Raw genomic sequence first — 25,370 nt, 5'->3', positions numbered from 1 at the left:
CATTGTAACTCACCAGAGTTGGGCCTTTCTTTCCTTGAGATGTGTAAGTCTTTTGATTCATTTTTTAAAAGTTTTGGACTATCAGTTTTTTCCACAAATCTTGACATTGCGGTTGTAGAAATTTAAGAGCGCTTCGAAACCAAATCATTTACTGTTGAAACATTGGCTGAGATTTATTGACAATAAAAAATCATGTTATACTTCGTGAGTGTTATCTTTAACTTTTAGAACATCAAATGCATCAAAAATACCAAAAGGACGTATTATTTTATTTTATTATCAACTCGATGATTCAAAAAAAAAAAAAAAAAAAAAAAAAAAAAAAAAACTGATCAATTGTGTATATTATTTGATATTGTGTAGCAAAAGACTACACTTTACACACTATATACTAAAATGAAACCATGACTTGTGTTGTTCAAGGACAAAGGGTTTTTAACTTTGAAGTACATTACTGCCACTTTGAAAATTTATTCATTCTCATGCTCAGTGTATACATGTATCTGCATTGTTTACTTACTTGTTTATTTATTTTAATGATAAATTTTGTTCACAAACACACATGACCAACTCAACAAAAAAGGGATTTTAAATTACATTGTAAAACCAGGTAGGGACATTATGGATCTTGTAGATGCTGATCCGTAAATTTTTGATGATGTATGTGAAACCAATTTTGTGTGCACATTAATAAGAAATTTTGATTTGAGCTATTCTACACCTTCACATCTTATTTGTAATAAAATTAAAACAATCAATATTTGGTAGTCCTTTTGAAACATGATATGAAAAGTATTTATAATCAAAACAATTTTTTAATATAGCTTTTGAGAGTAAAATGTCGGTGACTAAAAAAAAACCTCAAAATTGAAATATGCAGGTGATGTTGGTTTTGAGCAAGCCCAAATCTTTGATTGATTCATTTGTTTTGACTTCATTGCATACTGGATCAGTTAGCTGCATCATGTTTGAGTGTTCAAATCAACATAATCATGACTATTGTATTAAGTTTGATATTATACTTAAAATTTAAAATTTCAGGTCATACCTTAGCAGAATTTTTTTCGTTTTTGTTTATATACTTTTTGTTTTTGAAACACTTATCATTTCACACGAATACAACAATTAATGAACTTTGCTTCTATGTTAATTGTTGAAATTAAAAATGACTTTTATGCTACGACAAAACTAACCTCTCTGACTTCACAAAAATGAACGGTTTCACTTAAATATTTGGGAAACATCACACAGATCATTTTTCATGTTCATTCTAAACATTTTAGAATTTTAAAAAAAGGGGGGGGGGAGAAAAAGAAAATAGAAAAAAGAATACTAATCATAATGCTACACCCTTGCATGCTTTGACGATGCATTTTATTTGTTTTGCAAATCTTCTATGGAAACATTGCAAATTCATCCCCTTCAAAATCAAAAGAAAGAGAGGTGTTGGTATGAAACATACACACACGTTCATTTTCCAGTCACAGTCTCTCTCTCTCCCTCTCTCTCTCAGGTACAAACAATCTAAAACGAAATCTCAGAACGGCAGAGGTAACAGTCAATTCCACGGGTAATTTATCATGAATTTTCAGCCAAAGCTGAATCTCAATGCAAAATTCAAGGTAATTGTGAAAGAAAAAAACAGAAAGAGTGGGTCCAACAGTTTACTAAAGATGTAATATTCCAGTTACCGAACTCTCCCCTAATTGAGATTTTCCTTCAACACCCACACAGCGAAGTGTGTAGTTGGATCTGCCAGTTGTGGGGAGCTTTGAGGTTCCACATCGATGCATGCGTTGTCGGTATAGCGTTGACTTCTCCCCGGCATGGACTTGTCAACCGAGACTACCGACAACAACATCCGTTCACTAGATCGGGACTGGACTCCCCAAGTCCCTCAGATCTTCGACTCAAGGGTGTGTCTCGATCGCCGTCGTGGAAGTCGGCGATGAGCACCGAGTCATGTACCTCGCCTCCATTTACATCGGCGGGCAGTTTTCCACATTGCGATTGTCCCCGAAGTGTGCGTTGTCGGTGTGATACCCTATTGGAAGCAAGGAGTTTGATGATGTTAACGGGAGTTTGAGAGACCCACTTCTGAGCTCTTCAGAGTGGGAAGCTTGAGTCTATACCAGGGTATGACCCACGAGTTGATATCCACGCAGTTATTTGTATCATGAAGCGTTCTATTTGAAGGAGTCCCTCCCTCCAGGCGGATACAACGAGGAATGCAATCGCACCAGGTTCTGTTTTTTGCAGGCCCATTTCGAGGGTCGAGGAGTTTGCATGTGACTGGGAAATGTTGCATTCGCGAGTTGGGTCGGTGCTTCTAGCACAGACCGTTAGTTTGCGGAGGAGAATGGGATTGTTACTTCGTATCCCACGCTCCGATGCTCCAAAAACTCAGAAAGGGTCTTTTTGGTCCAGTATCGGTCAGCTTGGTGTGAAATTTCGTGGGATTTTTGCATTCAATCGGTTGGGTACGGCGTTCACCGTTGGCTCCAGAAAGGTTTTGCGGAGTAGTCCCTGCCGTTTCTCATGAATCGCTACAGACTACGTAGACCTATTTTTTTTGATGTTACCTTTCAGGTTTCTGGTGTTTCAAAGTAGTTACTCTTCCATTTTCGCAATGGACACACATAGTATTGAATAAAGTTGTTACTTGCTTGCCACCTGCATCTGTGTTTTTTGTGAACCGGTTAAAGGATTGTTGCTGTTGTCCTTGTTTATAACGAATCCGCTGTTGGAGAACGCATGTACTCGGCCACGTATGGGCGTATTCACCTTGGTTATGCAACGGAATGTGTACAGATTTGAAGGTAATTCTGCTACAAAGGGGAATGTGGACATACGAATTAAGGGAAATTGTCAAGCAGCAGGTTCTCGCTTGCCAGTCTTCTGTTATGCACAGAATTAGAGTTGCAGTAGACATTTTTCGTGTAAGTTTACACTGAAATCTTGGTTCAGTGGGCAAAAGTAAAGTTTGAACATTACACTGTGTGAAATCTACAGACTTCGTTGCTACACACAGAATGCTCGATGTGGCAGGTCTGACAAGAAACTGACTACCCAAGGACTCACTGGCCCATCTAACATGAATTTATGTTACGTGCACATCCAGACTTGGAAATCCGGTGCAGTGCCATGATGCGTGGCCTAGTATTTGATTGGACTTGCTGATTGTCAAGTCAGGATGAATGAGCTTTATGCTCAGCTTGGTCACGATGTAAAGCTAAGCTCTCTGCAAGTGACCAAGTTGCCTCGACTTATCTTGTGAATTGGAGGTGGAACTTCTGGGCCTGCGCTCTTCCATTGAAGCCAAGTTGGACTTCCATTGCACCTGCTATGTCTTGCAGAAGTTTGGTTGCTTGCTATCGCCATCGATTGGTGCAAGCTTGCGCATGTACTCGCCGGTCACCATTTGCGTCGGCGTACAGAGCATCAGTTGATGACGACCACGTCGAAGTTCTAACCTCTCCCAGCCATGGTGTCTGAGACTTCTCCTTGAAAATTCACTTGGTTCCACGGGCTACTTTTATTTGACATGGTGCACTCTGGAGAAGTTTCCGAGCTTGGAGAGGTTGATGTTTGAAGTTAGGGGAGTGGAATTTTGGCCGGAAAGTTCTGAGTCTAACGGAATTGAAGGTGTGAGTAGAGGCAGGGTTTGAATTGAAGGCCTACGGAGGTTTTTAAGATGTAGTCAGAGATAGCGCCCGGAGAGTGCTCGAAGGTTTTGCGCAAGCAGTTGTATTAGCTGTATCGGGATGTGGTGAGTCGGAGATTGAGCTCGCTCGCTCGCTCGCTTGCGCCGTGTGGACATGGGGGTGCTAGAGGCAGGTGACTTAGAGAGGAAAGGTTCTAAGGTGCATTTACTTTAGGATGCAAGAAAGCTGAGCATTAATGCCCAATACGTACAAACATCGTCGCACCTGGAAGTGAATGTTGCGATGTCAGACCCAATGCCAGGCTTCCAAGCCTCAAGGGCCTGGTCCCTCGAGCAGCGTAATACTAAGGGCTTGAGCCATCTGGGTTCAAGCCCGTTGTGCAATGAATTCGTCAAGTTGACAGATGCAGTAGAGAAGGGTAACGAGCCGAGCATCTTATCCTGTAACCTACTGCTCCGCGCAAAACTCCGCCTGGATGTTCACCTGTTATTCTGCACCGAGCGATAATTGAATTGGAGAGTGGAGTTTCAATGCTAACTCGACTATTGTACACCTTTTGTTTGAGAAGTGAGTTTCGTCATGGTGTGACTGGAACATTCCGAATTGTCGCGTATTTCGTTTGTTGCTTCCAGATTAGCGGATCTGAGAAGCATACAGTGCCGGCACCCCTTCTCAACAATTACTTTACTCATTTTACTCATAAAGTGCAGAGCGGAATGTTTTTGGAACTTTCATGTTGTGATTGGTTGGTTGCACTTGGTTCTCAGACTAAACATCATTTCTTTGCTTCGGCCATGTTAACAAAACTTTAATTCATAAACTGTGTAGTTTGATATTGATCATACTGCGTTTCAGATGATAGTGAAAATGCGAACGTATGATTTCTTATGGTCAAAGTTTTTTTGTCTGTTTCCTTGCAGAATGGAATGTGAAACACCGTTCTTGCGTAGAGAGTTTTTCTCAGCAATATCTTCGATTATGAACTGAGTATCAGTTACTAAGCTATTCAGTTTGTGAATTTGACAACCGGTTTTATTTTATTTTTTCCTTCGTTTTGTGTTCATTCAGGCGCACCAAGTGGTTCCACAAATGCAGATGTTGGTAGAGCTGATCACAGCAGCAACAGAAGTCCATGACGAGGAATCTGCTACGAATTCTTTACGATTCCTCAACAATCGAAGTACACCTAAAGCCGGATGGCTTCTGCTAATTAAGTACTGTGGCCATTCCTGGATCAGCCACAATGTTTTATTACCATCAGCTTCTGCCTTCGTCGCTTCTATGGTAAGCAACCTTCCATCCTTATTTACAAAGAGGTACGGTGATAGTTCTATATTCAAGGCAGAGATCATTAAGAGTATGCCTCACGATAATTAACAGTCATCTAGACAGGACAGAATGTGATGAACGCACCTCTAACCTAATTGCTCTTGCTCCAGATGGGTGCTGGTTGTATTCCATGCACAAAAGTTCTACTGAAGCTGTGGAGCTGGTGTCGTAGAGGTGACACGGAGACAGCTGAACATCTTCAACGGCTGCAATTCTTAGTATTACCGGAGTTTGAATGCCAGAGAAAGCAGGCGCCATGTTATCAACAAATCCGGAAAACAAACTCTATCTGAGCCTCAATCTCAACCGCTTCAGGCTCGATGAAATAGCTGTGGGAGAGAAGATTTCCAGAGTGTTATGCGAGGTTTTTTGAATTAAGCCCTTCTGGAATCTGAATTAGATGGAATGGAGCAATACAGTGTGATGGTAGCCTGTGAAGCTGCAAACACAGACCAATTGGGGAACTTTTTTAGATGTTCGAACGCACCTCTACGAATCCCGTGTATCTTGTGGCATTGGGCTAGTTTTCATCACCTCAAGGAGAAGCGGAGGATTATCTTTTTTAGAAGATGCGCTTCCCATCTTCCGGCATCCATTATCGGCGATGCTTCGTTACAATTTCAGGGATGTACTTCTTTCTTAGATACCTTCGAAGTTTTATCTTTCCAGCACATATGAGGGACCGATTATCCAGTAGCTGAATACACTTGATTGTGCCACTCACATTCGGACTAAACATCCCATTTTATGAAGCCCCTCATTTGCCGCCCGTGGTTTGTTTTCGGGGTCACCTGTACAGCATGCTTGAGCCGTTACATCAGTGGCATTCATTACCCACCTCACCCTACTCGATGCCGACTGACCCACGACATGTGCCTCATTTGACAATCACCCTATTTTGTTACACCACCTTTGATGAGTACCCTAATTGCTCCGCATCCAGTCACACACCCATTCCCGCATTTGTCCTGCAACCATGGAGGTCACAAGACCCGATGCAGTTTTCCACCCACAAAAGTCATGCAACAAACCTGCGATTAATCCTCAACAGATAAGAGGTCAAATCCCGAAAACAACACCCCACTAATTAGCGAATGTAGACGTGATTCGAGTGTTGGAATCCCACTGGTGTGATCGACGCAAATGGGTTACGAGGGTCCCGACGACGCAGCCCAGTGTATCCGCATGATGACCAGGGAGAGCGGGGCTGGGCTATCTAGCTAGTTGGGGGCTAGGGACCGAATTGCGGAAGTCAACATTGACAAAGGCGGGGAGAGGGGTTATAATAAAGTGGGTGTGAGGTGAATGAAGAAGGAGGATCGATAAGTGGGGGAAAGTTATGAATAGCAAGCAAGCAAGCAAACATGCAAGAAAGCAAGAAAAGCGGAGAGACGGCGACGACGACGGCGACGACGTCGACGAGAAAGAGAGTCCGGGTTCCAGGTGAATGTCGAAGCATTGGGTTCCACCGCTGCAAGCCGATGCCGAAGGAGGGGATGGGCACCCAAGCCCGCGGGGTGCCCTAGTCCTCAGCCCGCAGCAACACCAGCGCAGGGGAAACATACATACACACACGGAGCGAGGCTGCGAGGAAGTGGAGGAGGAGAGCGAGAGGGAAATGGAATAGTGGGGTGGGGGGAGACACTACTGAAAGCACAAGTGAGAATTGAGCGAGAGGAATTGTGCCACGGACCCTTTTCGGAGTTGCACCAATCTTCACGGCTCTCCCTTGCTGCATCATTCTCTTCTCCCTCTAGTAGTATCTCACCTGGGTCGTCGACTTCTCTACCTCAGGGGCGACACGGCGTTGCTATTTTCGGAGGGTGGCTTGGGGATGTGAGGGAATGCCGTTATGGGGAACTCCTATGGAGGGTATTGGCTGTTGGGTGAGGATGACGGCGATGGTTGAGCTCGGGTTGAGGTCATCTAGGCCAGGATTAGCATCGGGAGGTGCGGATTGATGGTGATCAAGAGTGATTGCGGGAGTTGTGAATGTCGTATGCTTTTGTGGGAGGTTGAGTGAGGTGAATTTTGTGAGGATTGAGGGGGTTGCAGAGGAGCGGAGCGGAGCAGGGCGGGGTTGTGGCGGGACTGGGCTGGGTAGGGTGGGAGAAGGTCGGGGATTACTATTGAATTTTTCGAAACCAGCGAGCGCAGTATCGTGGTTCTTGCATATGACATGGTGTGGTGTCCGGAAAGGATCTAGTGATTTCAGGTGGGTGTCTCACATTTTGAGTGGTGAGTTTGCAAGAGCAGAGGTCAGAGGGTGTGATGGGAAGTTTCGAGCGAAGCTTGTGATTGTTGTCCAAGGGATTGCGGCAGAGCTACGTCGTGTATGCGATGCTGAGTGATGTAGGCAGATGAAAGAGTTTGCTTATCCCATTCGATTATTTTCGTGTCTGTGTTCCGTGATACATAGATAGGTGAAAAGCTGGAGCTTGGCAGTAGGCATATGTTTCGAGTAGACTTTTAGCACAGGCGTGTATTTTCCAGACCGTAGCAATCGATACAGTGCAGCAGTAGTAAACTACAGCTTGGGACCTTCACGTTTTTATTATACTATTTTAATGCTCACTTTTTGTAATGCTAACGAGCATCGAGAAGGTGTAATTAACGCTGAGCTCAACAGTAGAGGTTCTGGTTGCGAGGTACTATGTCTTTGTTACCCTTGAGCGTGCTAGTGAGCAAAGAGCATGTATTTCGCCGTTTGTCGATGACATCTACACTGCAGTGCATTGTTTGGCTTGAAGGTAGGGTCATCCAGAGCAGCCAGAAAGACTGCAGCAGTTACTGGACCCTGCATGCCTATTATGTAGTGGTATCATAGCTCGTTTTTATTCTGCTCGGTGATGTTGACATCTGTACATGCCTTAATCTATGCAAGTGGGATCCGCATTGTGAGTTTTTATTCAGTTAAACACGAGTCTGAGTCTTTTCTGTCATTTCAGAGCTAAGCTGATGGTTTAGGTCGGGGTACTTGAAGTTGGGTGGTGGCCATGGAGGAGATTTGGAATATGAGGTCATCCTCGAGCAAGTCCCCAGCGCAGCCGAGCCCATCAACACCAAACCAGGTAAACCAAATTTCTAAAGAAACGTCTAGGAAAGGATTGCTTTTTGGGGAACTACTGTATGTTTATATATATATATATATATATATATATATATATATATAAATATATCTATTCATACAGAACTTGTTTTGTGATAGTCAGAATCCTGCACAGGCCTTGTAGTGTTTGCTGAACAATCAACTTTCAGCTGCATCTAGTATCTAGCGTTGGTAATCCTAAAGGTGTGAAATCGGAGGACAATGTATAGCGAAGGTGATTATAGCTTTTAGGGTTTTATACATGGAGTTGTTTGAACAAGAGACTTTGTATACCAATTTATGGGTAAATATTGTTTATCTACCTGGACATATTGCCTAATCCCATTAGGTCTACATGTTTAAGGGGATGCGTCTTGTAGCATTTCTTTGCAGCTTGTCAAGTAAATGAAGCAGGTTGTGCAATGAATAACGGGAAGATGTTTCAATCACAATTTGTAGATAACGCGTATGGAATTTCAGCAGGTTTCAGCATTCGTTTCTCTAAAACCTCATAGAATGGTGGTTATTTTATCGGTGATGATGAATTCATTGATTTCAGCTTTTCTGAGTTTGCTACGGAAGTGCTGATTATCTCTTTGATGTGGGCTATTTGTCATAGTTCAATTTGGATCCAGGGCAATTACCCCAGTCTTACATGGGTAAGGAGGTCTGCATCATCGAGCGCACTTTCAGGCAAGAGCCGGTGCTTCCTAATGTGATGAATTTCGGCTCTCAGCGGTTCAGTGCAAACAAGATCAAGTCGGAACTCCTGGCCATGGTTTCAGGGTCCCAGCAGCATCCACCTAGACCGAATAACCCTCCATCCATCAGTGCCCGTTCGAATTACCCTGCTTCTTTTAATCCGTTCACTCATTTGAATCTGGCAGAGTACGGTGGATGTGACGGATGGTCCACTCTAAGTCCTTCTAATTCGTCACTAACAAACCGTGTAGATGGGAGTGCAAAGTATGCTTCAGGAGCAGATGTGTCTCTTGGACACGGTAGGGACTACAACGTCATGAGTGGTGGAAGGTTACAAGAAAGTTTCCTTTTGAACGGGTCGAGGGCACCGGGTGCTGAGTTTTTGTCGCACTACCCAAATTTCAGCAGGGCTACACAGGAGCTGAGCTTGGAGGGGAACCGACTTTTTCCTTCTCCACCTTGGTTGGCTGAACCAGTGAGACAAAGGCAGCGATACCAAAGTGTGCAAGCGTCGACACTGTCTTCGACTAATGGAGATCTGCACAAAGTTGATTCGATGTCATCCAATTTGGGGTCCGGTTTACCCCACCAGTCTCACTCGACCCCAGGCCCGACTTTACCAGGGGGGCTTCGAGTTTATTGTGTGAACTACTTTGGACTACCTGTAGGTGAGTGTCTGTAGAGAAATTTCGCCACACATTTTCCGCTCTGCTTCATCTTATTGTGGGCTTGTATGGTGCAGCTGTAGAATGTATCCCCTCACATATTTTATTGGGTACATGGTTGCTAGTTGCAAGAAGGGTCGCTTGTTTGATATGTCAAGTTTGGCATTGGCTGGGTGGAGGCAGATTGTGGGTCTCTTCAATAGCTGTAATTTATTTTCTTGGCATGAAGTCACGTTACTGGATGTGAAGTTGATGGTAGTTCCATATCTGTTGCGGTTCCTTCGGGCCTCGGGTTGACGACCTGATTCATATCAACTTGGGTCGGCGCGGAAGTTCTACTGGGAGAATTTAGATTTGAAAAGTGTTGTGGCAGGTGGGCAGCTGAGCTTCACTGACACATGGCGTTTGGGGGTGACTTGCAGCTGCCACGGCCAATACATGTCGGTTTCGAAATTCACCCAGGTATTGTGTTAGGAGTGCATAATTTGTTGGTCCGGTGAGAAACCACTGCCTTGTAATGCATGGCCCCTGCAGGACCTATTCCTGTAAATGATGTGTGGAATAGGCAGTGCTATGGAAGTGATGAAGTTGTTACCCTTGTCCCGTCCTTAACGATTAAGGGGAATTTTTGGTGTGGTTTCGTGCAGCATTCAGGACTTCATGTTTCGAATCCTGGGCAAGTGGTGTTTATGGAGGGAGGTGAAACTTTGGTACAATGGCGAAAGGCATTTCTCTTACTATGCGGGGTAAGAATGGTAGCCATCATCAGCATTGCCTGGTTTGGATACTTTGATGTGCTTCTCAGTATGTTTCAAAGTGCGTTTACCTTGAATAGTGAAGGTAATTGCGGTTATGCTCACACTAAGTGCGGTTGGGCGGCAGGTGAAGGTTCCGGAAGACAACATGGGTTGGGAGTGGCTGGATGTTGGCCCTGTGGAGGCAGGGCACGGGAAGTATAAAGATACTAGCCCTGCTGAGACAGGGCACGGACGGTATAAAGCTGTGTTCACGCAAAGTTGGCAAAAAGAAGTGGACGTCTCGTGCGGCGGGAGCAGTCCGATGATGAAGAGCAGAACAACACAGCTGTGGGATGCCTCCGTAGGCATCGGGAGCACTTCGACTCTGCATGCTGCGGAGTCCTTCTCGAATACAAAGTTCGGGCCTTTGAACACAGGAAATGTTGGCATGATGGATTCCAGGGAGACGGTGTTGAAGACGTACGGGCAGTCGTACAGAGGAGCGAGCGCGACATCTGATGTCGGGTCTGGGCAGTTGCATACAGCTTCACCGCACGAGAGCCTTTCGAGGGATCAGGGATACATGGGGGTTAATATGGTTCAAAGCATGTCTAATTCAGGACAAGTGGACATGAGCAATGAACATAATCTTACAAACGATGGAGGCCAGCGTTATTCCTCTGCGGGACAGCAGGTGAGTGCCAGTGTTAGGAATGGGAAAGGAATAAACTATTGGGCAAACAGATGGACCGAGGGGCAAGAATATCGCACAAGAGAGAACGATAGTTTGTCCAATTTTGAGCTACGTCTGGGGCAGCCATCTCAGCAAACACAGGCTGCAGGGACTTCGTTCTCATCCATGGCAACCTCTAGCGTGGACCATCCGAAGCCTCATTTGTTCGAGCAAGTCACGAGCAAAGGTTGTTGCTTAATCACATGTTCAGTATGCACGTTTTGAAAGATGTATACCGCACCACAGCTTGTAAGGTTGAAAACGCAAATAACAGCAGTGGCTTATAGACTTACCGATGTTGCTATGGTTGTAGCCAATGTGAAAAGCACGGAATAGTCTTGCGTTAGAGGACAGGGTATGGTTTTTGGATTGATGTGAAGGTTGTAGATATTTTCTGATTGATGTGAGAATGTCTTTATTTGTTTGTTTCTTGACAGTGTGGGATGGAAAGTTGCAACATAATTTACAGCCGTTCAGTACGCCGAATCTACCGAAGTTTTCTGGCATTCCTGGCCAGGCGAGGATGCAGCATGGTGTCACTGCTGCACGACAATCAGCTCCAGTAAGGACAGATCGCCTGGAAAGTTTTGGTTTGGAAAAGCGCGGAGAGGATAGAGGCCCAGCTTATCACAACTTAACCCAGAGTACTAGGCAAATATTTCATTCCTTACAAGGGGCCTACGAACCAAATGCTGTACCAGATCAGGTTCAAGGGAAATTCATGTCTCTAGAATCCATTCACCAGTCGAGCATGTTGAGCAGGAGTGGAGACAGTCAGTTTCGGAGTGTGCAATCGGGGTCGGAGAAGGTGGCGACGAAGCTCATATCACAAATTGATCAATCCCGTAGCATGGCATTGGAGAATGGAACGAGCTTGGATTCGCTAAGTACAGGGGAGTTGGCGCAGCTAACTCACAAGACTGGACAAAAGTTTTTGGAAGCAGCCAACCAGTCATCGTTCACCTACCGAGCAACGGAGCTGGATGGTCCCGGGGTGCAGTTGAAGGGCGCTCTGAGTAGGGGTATTGGTGCAGAAAATCTGTCCAACGATGTGGACATGTTTGGACGGGCCTCTGTCGGTGCACGTGCAAGCTTTTCGGACATCCTGATGAGGAGCCAAGGTCAGCACGATCCAGGGATAAGTTCTCGAGGGGCTGTTGATAATGCAAATGGCAGCAGGCTGGAGCAGGATCCAAAGCTTGGTTTCCAAGTACGAGAACAAGGGACGACGTTGATGGTTCAACCTCCAGCTCACAGACTTGCTCAGGGAGATTACAGTGCAAGGTGTGAGGAGATAGGAAGAGCACCGGGTGTTGAACATGTATCAGAGGGTCAGAAAATAGTGTTGAACAGGACAGAAATGAAACAGTGGCAGAGTCAAAATGAGCAGACAGTAATGGACGACAGGCAAGCTTTGTCACAGGGCGATACTGAGGCAGTGTACGCGATTGTTCGGGGTGTGGTGTCGAAGGTGCAGAATTCAGAAATTTCGAACCGGTTGAGTTCAGGTGATGGTGGAATCAAAGGCAATGAAGCCGAGCATGTGCATGTGCAATCGGAGCCTCTAGCAGGTCTTTAATCAAGGCCTGCATGTTATGTTGTGGTTGTTAGGAATCATGTTCTGAATGCCGTCAGAGATGTGATTTGGCTTAGTATTTTGGAAATTAAGGTAGGTGATGGAATACGTTCAGATTTGTAATTGGGCAGTGCCGTTTCTGACACATTAGAAAGTGCATTTCGCAGATCCGGCAGCAAAGGAGGTGGGGGTTGGTGACGCACCGGGTGCAATTTTACAGAGGAAACCTGAAGTTCCGTCTGTGACTAGAGGGGAAATACAGTGTGCTTGTTTCAAATGCAGGAAAGCAAGCCCATGTACAAGAGGGCAAGCTGTACCAAGGTGAGGAAACGTTACGGCGTTTCTCTGAGAGTTGGTGATGATCGTTGTTTTATATCGAGTGATGTGGTTATGGCTGGTAGTGTTAGGCAGAAGCATCTTTGACGTACACAGTTAGCGGATTAAGACGCACTTTTCGTTGCATGTAGAAGTTGGGTTTGTGCGAAGGGTTCGAGATAAAGAGTTGACTTTTTGATCATGGTTTAATGATGGGTGTGGTGGTTGTTTAGGTTCACCGGACAAGTCTGTCTGAAGGAGGTGAATGGACTTGCAAGCACGGTGGAAGATGCAAAGAGAGTTGGTTTGGTGGAAGGCGAGCATGTTGCATTGGAATGCTGTGCTCAGGTGCAACAGCTAGACACGGAGCCACGGTTGAACACGGACCCAGCGGAGGAGAGAGAGGCCACTCGTGATTCTATTGGTCAGGCCCTGCCATGGGAACCGAGACAGGGGGGGACGGATGTGGAAAACCAAGATGTGAGTGCAAAATGCGAAGAAGTGATCCCTGAAGAAAAAGACGGGTTGTCGGATACTGCTGCGAAGGGCACTACATCGGGGCGTGGCAGTCCATTGAGTGCGGCTTGTAGGGATGTTTGTTCCAACAGCTCAGAGAATGTTTCAAGCGGACTTTCTGACGAAGGATGTGCTGCGAGTGGGAAAGGATGCCCTTTGATGCAAAAGTCGGGTGTAACGGCTGCTGCAGGTGTTGTAGATGAAGGGTCTGGAATAGGTAAATGCTCTTCCTCGGAGGATGTGGACATGGGAGTGGGCACGAATCCGAATGCGTTATCTGTGTCGAAGGATTCAAGAAAACATGCGTCTCCGTCATCCCTCGAATGCCCATCATCCAGTAATATGGGAAAGAGGTTAGTAATGAAAAGAGGCATCGGAGGATACTATAGTAGCAAGGAGACAGAGCACAATGAGGTGGAAGCAGAGCCGGTGACAAGCACAGGCGAGTAATTTGAAGTAATTTTTGTCCAACTTTGGTTGTGTGCAGTGTGTTCTAAAATTGAGTTTTAGAGTGGCTTGTTGCGAATCGAAAAACATGTGACATACTTGCACAATTTTGTGAAGGCAGGCATACTGGAGAGGAAGCAGCGGCGCAACATGAAATGGAAATTGCTGGAGTTGGATGGGGACAGAGGAGCTGCCAAGGATGTCAGCCCAACGAGTTCGTTCGGACACGGAGCGGAAGCTCCGGTTACATCAGAGAAGGTAAGATTGGGATCCCAGGTGCACGAGGCACATGCGAGAGCCGATACGGACTTCTCGACAAAGGACTTGAAAGCGTTGAGCGGAGAGATGTTGCCGCCTTCCAAGCGTCGGAAGCTCGCCATACCGAAACGGCACCAAGAAGTAAAGACGACGAATGTGACTGAAGAGAATGTTGAGGCGGCCAGCTTGGGTGAGGATTCGAAGAATAAGGCGAGCACTCTGGTGAAACGAGTCCCTACATCTGGCGTGAATCGTCAAAATGTGAAAAAAGGGATCCGGACGAAGTTACAGTTGAATTGTGGCGGAAAGGATTGGAGAAGTAACGCAGGTGGGGACGGTTGTCCGGACATAGGATACAGCAGTGAGGCAGGGATGGGTATGTCGACGACTCCCAAAACAGGGGCTCTGAGCATAGTTTCGGCTACTTGTGGTTCAGGTTCAGGGAAAGCAGACAATGTATGTCCGATTGCAGTGCCGACTTTCTTGACGAAGAGCCTTCGCAGTCCGCGAACGCCGTTGGCCAGACCGAGTCCACGACACGCGAAGATAATGTCGTTAAGCGTGATTCTGAAACACGCCAAAGATGCGAACCCAGTTCCCAGAGAAGTCCAAAATAGGCCAACCGAACAGAAGCTGAGGGATGGCTTTCCAGAGTCCAGAAATGAAGGCACGATTCAGAGGAGTTTAGATGCACACGTAGCTAGTAGCAGTGTCACAGCCAGACATGGCAAAGAAGTCAATGATCGACAACGTCCTGACATGAGAGTATCATGGAAGGCTTCGAAACCTAGAATAAAAAGCATAATGCACAAGGCTGATGCACACGTTGCTACTCATGGTATCACAGCCGATCCTAAAAAAGAAGTGATGGATCGAGTTCATTCTAACATGGGAATAGCATGTAAGATTTCAAAATCCAGAGTGGAAGGTGCATTGCAGAAGAGGGATGATGCACGTGCATGTTCTGACAGTGTTAGAGCCGGTCATTCGAAAGAAGTGAAAGATCGGTATCATCCTGACACTGATGTAGTATTTAAGGAAGAACGTAGGATGAGGTTGATGCACAAAGAAGATGCACTAAATCGGAAAGTCCGAAGTCTGTTGGAGTTGACTTGTAAGAACAATACGCTTGGGCCAGGTGCAGAGGTGTTTGAGTTTGCTGAGGATGAAGATCCAGCAGCAGTTTTGAAAGCTGACAAACTAGCGTCAGCAGCTGTAGAAATGGACAACCCGGCACCACGACCTGCATCTATGGGTATCAATGGCCCTATCCCTCGCGGTGAGAGGTCAGCAAGGCCAGGGGTTCCAAATAGAAGGAAAGTAGAGTGGCACCGAAGCAAAGACGCACAGATAGAACAATCCAAGAGTGAGAATTTAGCTGCAGAGAGGGAGAGAAGAATTACTGATAGGCAGAGGACTTCTGTGTGCGACTTATCACAAGTGAGGCCAGCAAGCGGCAACAGTATCTCAAAAGTAAAGCATCAGCAGGGGCTTGGTGAGCAGGGTTGCCTCGTTAGGAAGCAGGTACGGTCAAGTAAGGTGAATATAGGTAAAGTGACGCAGGATGAGTTGCAAGTCAAAGACGCAAGAGCTTTTGATGATGAAGTGCGAGTGGGAGATACAGGCGCAGTGAAGCATGATGTGAGGCATATACAAAAAGGGGGCATAACTGGACTAGGAGTGCTTAAAAGAAAACCTCAGCTGTTGTCTCTGCCTGGAATCGGTGCTAAACGCTCGAAATTGGCTCCCGGATTGAAGAGGGTGAAAGAGAGCTCAGTATACGAGATTGAGAGATCCATGGAAAACGGTGCTCTGTCAAAGAGGTAACTTTTGATGTGAAATGTGCAAAATGTTTTTTGGTGTCATGTTTTTCATTAATAAGGTAGGGTTATGTATGTTGTGGAAAAGTTCGTTTCTGCTATATTTCATCATATAGTCGATTTTAGTTGCTTTATTGAAGGCTCTGAACAGTGCTGATCGCCAGTACTCTTTTTCATCGCGTCTGTATGGTGCATAAGGATCGTTTTTGTATAAGCTTAACGCCTGCTGTATGGTAGTAGATTTTATCTATTTCGAGTTTGTTGGTGGACTCTGTTTGGTGTAGAAAATGGAATGTAAAATTTAGATCTCGTTTTTGAAGAGGGGTTTTTTTTCTGAGAGTTCCGCGTGCCTGATGCTTGGTGCAGTTCCAAGGGAGAGCTCGTCCTAGATAATAAAAAGTTGAAAGAGCCGGTGGAATCCCGTCTAGGAAGTAACATGAAGGTGCACTTGAAAGGAAAACCCACGAATTCGAAAGAGGTGGTTGTTACCTATTTCAATAAAGAAAAATCAGTGGCTAGTTTTGAAGCAAAAAAGCCTAACCCTCATGAAAGGAGCAAATGTGACGTTTGTGGGATATTTACCTCAGCCAGCTACAATAAGTTGTTGTGTTGTAGTCGGTGTCCAGTCAAGGTAAGAATGGACATTAACGAATATGGACCTTTCTGTTGAACTTCTAGTGTAGTACGAGCTTAGATTTTGGTGCATTTGGTTGCCCTGACTTTGTTGCTGTTGGCAGTTTCCAGTTTTTAGTTTTTTCTTTTTAACATTCATTTTGGTATTATATTCTTGTTCTTTTTGAACCCTTGAGTCCAACCTTAACGATGTCTGTTTGATCTTGTGACCTGTAAATTGATTTAAGTGCAATTTTTGATCGTTGCTTGCACAGGTTCATCAGGCATGTTACGGCGTGCCCAAGATTCCAAAAGGGCCTTGGTCGTGTCGTACTTGTAAATTCAAGGTTACCAATCCGGTACGCGCAAATTCACGAGCACACTTTATTTTGACTGAAAAATTTTGTTGCTTTTGCTTGGCTTGATATGTTTCTTTTCTTTTGGAATTTTGGGAAATCTTTGGCTTTGTTTTTAATTTCATGAATTTCTAGTGGTTAACCATTTGTTTGGAATATAGTCGAGGTATTTGGTTTGCTATTCTTTTAGGTTCGAGCGTGGATAGTAATGTTATTTATGCTAGAACAATTTCATGTAAACAATTTTGTAAATCTTGACCAAAAAGAAGAAAACTTTTCTGAATCTGTCTGGATGTGGAAATTGAGAAGTTGTGGCTTGGTTTATTCAGATATGTGTACTTTGTGGATACGGGGGTGGAGCTATGACCCGCGTCCACAAATCTCGAAGTTTCTGCCACGGATTACTACGAGTCTGGCGAGACATGAAGGATGAGAGCATACTTGACTCCTTTATAGAGGATGATGAAGAAACCCTTTTGTCAGCAACAAAGAACAATCAGTTATCCAGGAATAAGTCGACCTCTAATCTCCCAGGAAAGGATCTCAAGATTAATCCTACGAATGTCAGAGAATGTGACTCGTGTGATTGTGAGGAGCCCAGAGATGAAAATTCGGTTCGCAAAGTTTGTCACAAGGACAGTCCTGAACACAGAAGCAGTGGCGGCAATATGGTGAAGCATCCTGATAGGGTCGTGACTGCAAATTCAGGACATGAAAGTTGGTTGAGGAACAATACAGTTCGAAGCATCTTGAAGGATGTTGCAGCCAAACAGTGGGCGCATATGGTGTGCGCATTGTGGATGCCCGGAACGCGGTGTCTGAACATGGGCACCATGGGAGTGTTTGATGTTTCGAATGTAAATGCATCCCTTCGAAAAATGGTTAGTAGACAAGTATTCTAGCCGGAAATAGATTTGGTTGATCGTGTAATCGTTTATAGCTGTGTTATCTGTACGATTGATGAGGAACTCATCAATTGCATGTGACAACTAGGTGGGGCAAGGTTGACTGGACTGAAGGTGGGGTTGGAAAATAAATAGGTAGATTGGACAATGTCTGGTTTAGAGAACTGTGGATTGATGAGATATGTTGAGGATTAGTTTCTTGGTCAATATCTGCAAGTCCTAGTCTTTTCTTCACATTGCATACAGATACAAAAAATCTGCATTTTAATTTTCCCTCATCCTGACTGAGATTGGGTTTGGAGTAAAAGTAGTTTGGATGCTGGAAGTTTATAGTGGAGTCAGGTTGGGTTTTCTTATTTGGTGGTTAAATCGGAGCGTTGGATACTTGTACCCGTGAATCTGAAGTTGAAGTTATGCTTGAATTGGCAGCTATGCTCCATATGTCACAGAAGAGGTGGTGCCTGCATACAGTGTCGTGTACCGAATTGCTCTACACCAATTCACGTCTGGTGTGCCCATGAGAAGGTAACTGTCTCCAATTGGCACTTTAAATACAGACCTAAGTTTGGAAACTCTGGTCACTTCGAAGACTAGGCGAAATTCCAATCACGATGGCTTTTAGGATTCGATGGGCGTTTTGTATAGCTATTTATTGGCTCCGTTTCATGTGTATAGAGTAAAATATTTATAATTGCAATTTCACTGATGTGGTTCCATCTTTTATTTATTTATTATTTATGCTTTTTTTATGCAGGGTCTGTTGCAAAGTGAAATTGTACAGGATGGTAGCAATCGAGTTGGTTTTTTCGGGAAATGTCAAACTCATGGCGATTATTGTGGTAGTGAGTCGGACGATGTAGCTAAGGAAGGGATTTGTACTTACACTCGGGAAAGTTGTGTCCGTACTGAGGTGAGTTGGATAGATGAAGTCACATGTTTCTCTGTGTTTCCAAATTGAGCTACATGAGCCTCATTGAAAAAGTTGGTTTGCCTGGAACAAAAAGAATCTGAAACTTTATTAAGGTCCTTTTTGTTCTTTTTCTTTTTCTTTTTCTTTTCCTTTTATTTTTTATGTAGGGATACAAAGGGAAGTTGAGTTTGGAAGAACGAGCCAAAGCACAGCAGCGGATGACCTTGGAAGGAGGTTTGGCTGTCACTCCTGAGCAGGTTACTGCAGCACTCCGGATCGATGTTCGTAAAATATCTAGTCGTCGGTCTCTGAAACCAGCTACCTCAGCCTTGAAATGTGATCAACGAGTAAGTTCTACGTCTATTTTCACGGAACGCTGGGATATACTACAAGTTTCAAAATTCTCGAGGAAGTTTAATGAGTTTTGAATGCTGCAACTATTTAAATTCAGCTTTTTCCTACCTCAATTCCTTTCTATCTCCATTTTGAAATGTGAAGATAGTAGACATTTGTTGTTGTTCTTGTTCTTCTTCGTTTCTCTTTCTTTTTTACTTTCTCGTGTGTGTATGTTAGTGCGGGAAGTTCTCTGATTATGCTACGACTGACAGGAATACCTTCGATTTAAGCAAAAGAAAGGTTGGAAGAGACTTGCTGTATATAAATCAGGAATCCATGCACTCGGGCTCTACACTACGGATTTCATTGCAGAGGGTGAAGTGGTGAGATTTTGTAACTTTCAACACCTCATTTCAATATGTCCACGTGCGGCTTTCTTTTAGATATGGTCGCATGATGCGAAGTCCCTGCAAAGGGTCCACGTCTCTGAGCCAATCTGCAAAATCTTTAAGCCAACTCCAGTTGGTGCACAGTTCTATGTTATCAAATTGTAGGTGCAGTCACAGCCGTCGCCAGATTTTGTGGCTTGATCCTCATTTGTTACGATTGAAGGACCTAAGGATGTGATGTCTCGGAAGGATATGGATTCTATGCATGTATGCTTCTTAATTACTCGTGCTTTTGGTGTCATATCAGGTTGTTGAATACGTAGGCGAGATAGTGGGTTCACGTGTTGCCGACAAGCGGGAAGCTGAGTATCATTCTGGGAAACGGTTACAATATCAGGGCGCTTGCTACCTGTTCAGGATAGACACGGAGCAGATCATTGATGCCACCCGTAAAGGTGGTATTGCTCGTTTTGTAAACCATTCCTGTTCGGTAAGCTCCCTGTTCTCCCTGTTTTGACACTAAACAATATCAAGTCAGACTTATTGTTTTCCTTGAGAAAGCCAGTATGTCTCTTAATTACACAGCTTCACTAACACATAAATTATTCCATGGTCATTTTTATAACTGAGTGATAATCACTGCATTGCTTTTTTCTCTGTGACCTCTAATTAGTAAGCATGATTGCTTATTCCAAGCTTTCCAGCTTTGTATGTGTGGGATTCTTGAAATCGCTAATACTTCCGGTTTGCTGGGATATGGATATCTGATTGCATGGAATTCTTGGGTACGTTTAGGTTGTTACCACCTATTAATGATGTTGTCTTGGATCTTGTACAGCCTAATTGCGTTGCGAAGGTGATCTGCGTAGAGAACCTCAAAAAGGTAAAACACGGTTAATTATCTTTATGTTATCAAAATGATTTTCTGTTTAGGTGAACTCTACATATTCCTCACTCTTATTTCGATTAAGTCGTGCAGAATTGACTGTAAAGGAGTTGGTCTACAATGGATTTGCCTCAGACTAAAGTGTTTTTGACAATGTTTTAGGTCGTCTTCTTTGCAAAGAGGAACATTTATGCTGCAGAGGAGGTAACGTATGACTACAAATTCAACTGCGACGAGGTTGGTGATAAGATTCCTTGCTTTTGTGGTTCGCCTGAGTGTAGAGGAACATTGAATTAGTGGTATCAGCTAAAATCAGCAAAGAGTTTGAATTGTTTGTACCAAAAATCTAGGTAGATGGTAGCTATACATTAGTAAATAGCACTTGTGCGCATCCACTGCACATGATTTGTGCAACCTAAGCAGCACATAATTTATGGAGCGTATGTGGTCTTGAGCACCCACTTAAAAACTCGTTATGAGTATGTGGCACAGCTGGTAAGCAACAGAACACTTCTGCTTATATTGGTTACTTCTGTGTGTGAAACAATCTGATGTGAGCCAATTGTCCGTTAACATGCTCCTATTTCCACACTATCATGTCCTCCATGTATAATTGTGAGCCTCCAGCATTAGATTATCAGGTTCAGATTTATCCTCAAATCATTGAGTTCCCACAGCTAGGAGTGTAGTGCACCTGCCCAGTGGTAAACACAACCATTCTTGAGAAGAAAAAATAAAAAAATAATCAACAGAATTAGAATGTACAGTTTTATTTCATTTAATATATATATATATATATATATAAATCAATCAATCAATCAATCAGCTTGACCGTTTCTTAAGTCAGATAATTGAGTTAGAAAGATGTGATATGTTGCAAGTACTCAAATTAGTAACGCTCGTTGCTATGGTGGTCGATTATTTAAATAACTAGAAATCAACCAGGCACCGAAATATGAAGACTAAGTGGATGAAATATGCAATATGAGAAGATGTATGTTTTATTGTTAGTGAGATAAATACATATGATATGGTGACAAGACCTTCATCCATAAAAGAGATCCATAGCATTCTCCCACAATTAATATAAAGCCCCACAGAAACTCAAGAGTCTATCCATTTCAGCCACCCAGTTCAAAGTTCAAGCTAAATTTTAAAATGCATTATACATAAATCCATCATGACTTAATTTTGAAATGTCAAAAAATATATTATTTTATTATTGGATTTGTGTGTGTATAATTACACAATATTTATACATACATCAATTTATGGCCAAATTTTTGCAACAAAACATCTTGTTGACATTTATAGGATTAGTGAAAACCTATGCCTTTGGCCATGAAACATATTTACTGATATTTATTTATTGAAAATTACAATTGGGAGCTTCCGAGCTCCATGCCTAGTGATCTTGCAATGCCACTCTCCACAATCTGCATCAACATGCAGATTTTGATCACTTTTGCTTCACTTTTGATTAAAATAATAAGACATGTAGCCAAGCAGAGATAGTTTATGTCTCCACTAGTTTTTCTCCTTTGTTGTATCCCCTGAGCTGTTTTATATTTATAGGATAATCCACTATATGCTAGTGTAGATGTTGAGGTTCACACCAAGTCACATTCCCCCACGGCTTTACAGGACAAGGTGACGTATAAGAGGGTCCATTACCACGTGAGAACAATATCGCGGGCACCGGAGACCGCCACACGGAATGGATAAGTCGGCGGTGAGATTGAAGTGGGAGGGGATGGTTGATTGGGTCGTGGCGATTGTCCCTAGATGCGGTGTCGGCCGAATCTGGGTCCCGCGGGTTTGGGGGGGGGGAGGGGGGGAGGGGGTTAGGATATTGGCGGGGGATGATCTCTGGATCCGGCTTGCATCGAGGGAATGCGGCAGGCTGAGCCATCCGAAACGGCAACCTCGCTTCCGTGAGCCCTGCCCCGCTTGTCGGTTTAGCAGCAGCAGCAGCGTGTGGCGATGGTTTTCCTTCCACTGTCCAGCTCATTGACGCATCCAGCCTTGGGGAAAGGAAAGGAAAGGAAAGGAAAAATAAAATAAAATAAAACAAACAAAAGCGTCACTTTACAGTCGATCGACGATCGAACGGCGCTCGCATCGCTGTTCTCATCCTCTTTCTCGTCATCGGATGCTGCGCCTCCTTGCCGTGAAGATGGAGGAAGAGACGGGCGTCGGGAGGGGAATTTCGTTGCACGAGTTGCCATGGAGAACGAGGGGATGGGAGTTGCCAAGGTGGAGCCGGAGGGGGCGTGAGATGCGAAGCGAGGAGGATCGGGGAATTGGTGGATAATTTGGCTTCCTGTTTAGAGGTGTCTATTGAGAATCGCTGCGAATTTTAGGGGTGAAAAAAAATGGGCAATGGAGGAGAATTTGAGCTATCGCAGGAGGTGGTGTCGGTGCTTCCCTCTGATCCGTACGAGCAAATAGATATCGCTAGTCGTATCACGGCTATGGCTGTGTCGACTCGCGTGTCAAAACTGGAAACAGAAGCCGGGAAGCTGCGCCAGAAGATGACTGAAAAGGAGCACGTCATTCATGGGTTGCAGGAGCGTATTTCGAAGGCCACAGGTGCCTTGCAAGAACAAAGTGCCAAGCTTTCGCATTCTGAAGCCGAACAGGTCTTTCTATTACTTGTACCATGTGGTCGCCTCGTTTGTTGACTAGCTGCAGTGTCGCCACGATCAAGGAACGCAGCGACCGAGCGTTGTGATCCTTGCCCTGGAATTCTTGACTTGTAGGAATATGCGTAGCTCGAAGCGCTTTAGTTTTTTAGTAGCTCTCCATTCTTATACTAAAAATCTGAGATCATCTGTTGCACCGTGTCTCTGTGGTGAACCTAGAGGAATAGAATCTTCGATCAACAAAGAAGCACATGCAGTGTTAGAGAGCTTGCACATGTTTCTTTACTCCATCTTGCATTATCTTTTGTATTTTTTCTCTCTTTGCAGGTGAAGCTGGTCAATGAAAAGAACGCACTTGCAACTCAAGTGAAAAATTTGTTGCGTGATGTTGCAAAGGTTAGGGGCCCTTTTAAGCTCAGACGTCGACTTTGACCTGCTTCCATTCCATATCCAAGCCTAGTGCTACTTGAAGCTACTAAACTGAGATTTCCTGCATGGTCTTTCCAACTGTTGCAGTTGGAGACATTTAAACGGGCGCTTATGAAGTCCCTTGAACAGGAGGATGAGAACCCCCCGGCAAATTCAGCAATGTGGAAGGCATCACGTACGAAGAGAAACTTTCGTGATCTAAATCAACTCGTTATTCTGCAACCCGCACACTAATTTCAAACGAGAATGTGATGTCAGTTCCAGTTTTTGAGCGTTTGTGCTAAAGCGATAAACTCCTCTGTCATGTGATGTGCATTCAACAGAGGCGGAGACAACTGTGGCTAGGACCCAACTTTTAGAGGATGCCGATCACTCTGCAAAAGCGTCACTCCAACACCAGGACGAGCTTGATTTTAATTCGGGTGAAGAGTTCTTCTTTTTCAATCCTGAACTGATAACTGCTTTCTTGGTATATGCCACTAGCTAATTGCGTTTTAATATCGCACAAGTTTTGAATGACTTTGCTGTTTGTGTATTAGTTATAGGCAGCCGCCTCTACTATGTAATGAGTCTCGGAAAAGATTTGGGATTCGTGCAGGAGGTGGAACTACACGGCCGAAGTCACAGAGTGCACACACTTCACCGAAGCAAATCATGCGAGGAATAGATTCCGCACGAGGATCGATGACTCCGCGGCTGACCCCACTACACACATCAATGACCTCACCCCAGCCTAAGCCTAAGAAAGAAGCTTTACCTCGTGCATCTGTGACCCAGATTCCTTCTTCCCTGCCAACCAGCGGATCAAGCTCTCCAAATTCTGGGCATGAAACATGTAAAGCTTCGTCACTTCTCTTCATTACGAGAATCATGCTTGCCGAGTGCAAGGTTTCCATGATAACCGTTCAGCGTTTATGAATGCTCGTGTCTCTGTTTTCATTGCAGCTCGCACAGCTCGACTTGATGGCAAGGAATTTTTCCGTCAAGCCAGGAGTCGGCTGTCGTATGAAAAATTCAGCTCATTTTTGGCCAATATTAAGGAGCTCAATGCACACCGGCAAACAAGAGAGGTATACTTATCGACATTTTGTGTCCTCCATGCAGCCGCAGCATTAAACCAGTAATTTTCTTTTGGGAGCTGCTTGCCTTTCTTCTTGCACATTAGTGAGTTTTTAGGCTCTAATTGAGTGTCTACATATGGTGATGCAGGAAACTCTGGCAAAAGCGGAGGACATCTTCGGTCCAGAGCATATGGACCTCCACAGTGCCTTCGAAGAAGTTCTTAGTCGGCATCTCTCTGCGTAGGTCATCGTTTTCAACACTGAGACCGACCAACTTAAGATTTCGAGAGTGTCCGAAGCGTTGCTCTAGTCATCACACGCTGAGCAGGTCGCATCGGAGGGAAAAAACCCACGTACGCTTTCATGTAGTTGAATGCGAGGTTCTACGTCATTGTCATCAAAGCCGCGACACTGAATTCATCATAGAGACTAACCCTGCCGGAAGGTGACTCCAGCCCTAATTACTCATTTATGCATCTATTTGAGGGCTAGAAAGTCGTTCTGGAGTATGCTTGTATGTAATTACAGAATTTTATTTGAAAGAACGAGCAATGTGGGCGTGTTTCAATGTTGATCCCCCATGTTCTTATGCTGCTGAAAATTTGTAGCCAATTGCTTATGGAACAGCGAGCAAATATTCTCACGAGCTTCAAGGGTCCTTATGCACATGGGTCCCAGTTCTTTGACCTTCCCTCACTAGCCGATGGCTGGGAATGCATTGTCGAATAAATTCCTTTCTTGGTTGAATCTTATCCTTCGAATCATTTACCGTATCATGGTGCACTAGATAAATTTCGCTCTTGATCGAGAGAATAGAATGTCTAGCCAACCAGCAAGAGAAATGCTGGGGAAAAGAGTCGCGCTTGCATCTCAATCACCTATTCGCACGATTGCAACGATTTCGTTTCGAGATGGCAGACGTTCTATCACCGATACAATAATCCTTTTGATGCTCGAATTCAGAACTGGCCCTCACACACACCATCACCG

General features: G+C 44.4%; 2 protein-coding genes across 8 annotated transcripts; both read left to right on the top strand.

The window, feature by feature from the left end:
- The first annotated feature begins 1,918 nt into the window (after positions 1–1,918).
- Positions 1,919–20,774, top strand: LOC112278960 (uncharacterized). Of its 7 annotated transcripts, none has more exons than XM_090244893.1 (23): positions 1,919–2,509; positions 2,812–4,232; positions 4,734–4,949; positions 5,105–7,209; positions 7,943–8,065; positions 8,702–9,452; positions 9,823–9,911; positions 10,097–10,195; positions 10,332–11,106; positions 11,357–12,490; positions 12,663–12,816; positions 13,044–13,768; positions 13,895–15,854; positions 16,218–16,482; positions 16,739–16,822; positions 17,149–17,700; positions 18,154–18,249; positions 18,479–18,634; positions 18,802–18,981; positions 19,243–19,353; positions 19,667–19,849; positions 20,198–20,242; positions 20,408–20,774. In XM_090244893.1, the coding sequence occupies exons 5-23, from the start codon at positions 7,991–7,993 to the stop codon at positions 20,540–20,542; spliced, it is 7,569 nt and encodes a 2,522-aa protein (XP_090101019.1). In that variant the 5' UTR covers positions 1,919–2,509; positions 2,812–4,232; positions 4,734–4,949; positions 5,105–7,209; positions 7,943–7,990; the 3' UTR covers positions 20,543–20,774. The 7 variants fall into 7 exon arrangements, with proteins under 7 accessions (XP_090101019.1, XP_090101015.1, XP_090101008.1 ...); XM_090244889.1 differs by having other exon boundaries at positions 1,919–2,819; positions 3,122–4,232; XM_090244882.1 differs by having other exon boundaries at positions 1,919–2,879; positions 3,122–4,232.
- Positions 20,775–22,458: 1,684 nt separating this feature from the next.
- On the top strand, positions 22,459–25,026 carry LOC112279148 (uncharacterized protein At4g15545). Its single transcript, XM_024513302.3, has 7 exons — positions 22,459–22,887; positions 23,218–23,286; positions 23,407–23,494; positions 23,643–23,741; positions 23,918–24,154; positions 24,265–24,389; positions 24,529–25,026. The coding sequence occupies exons 1-7, from the start codon at positions 22,621–22,623 to the stop codon at positions 24,622–24,624; spliced, it is 981 nt and encodes a 326-aa protein (XP_024369070.1). The 5' UTR covers positions 22,459–22,620; the 3' UTR covers positions 24,625–25,026.
- Positions 25,027–25,370: the final 344 nt, after the last annotated feature.

Source organism: Physcomitrium patens, chromosome 2 (assembly GCF_059467195.1).
Source record: "Physcomitrium patens ecotype Gransden chromosome 2, ASM5946719v1, whole genome shotgun sequence".
Taxonomy (NCBI): domain Eukaryota; kingdom Viridiplantae; phylum Streptophyta; class Bryopsida; order Funariales; family Funariaceae; genus Physcomitrium; species Physcomitrium patens.
This window is presented reverse-complemented; position numbering and strand designations above follow the sequence as displayed.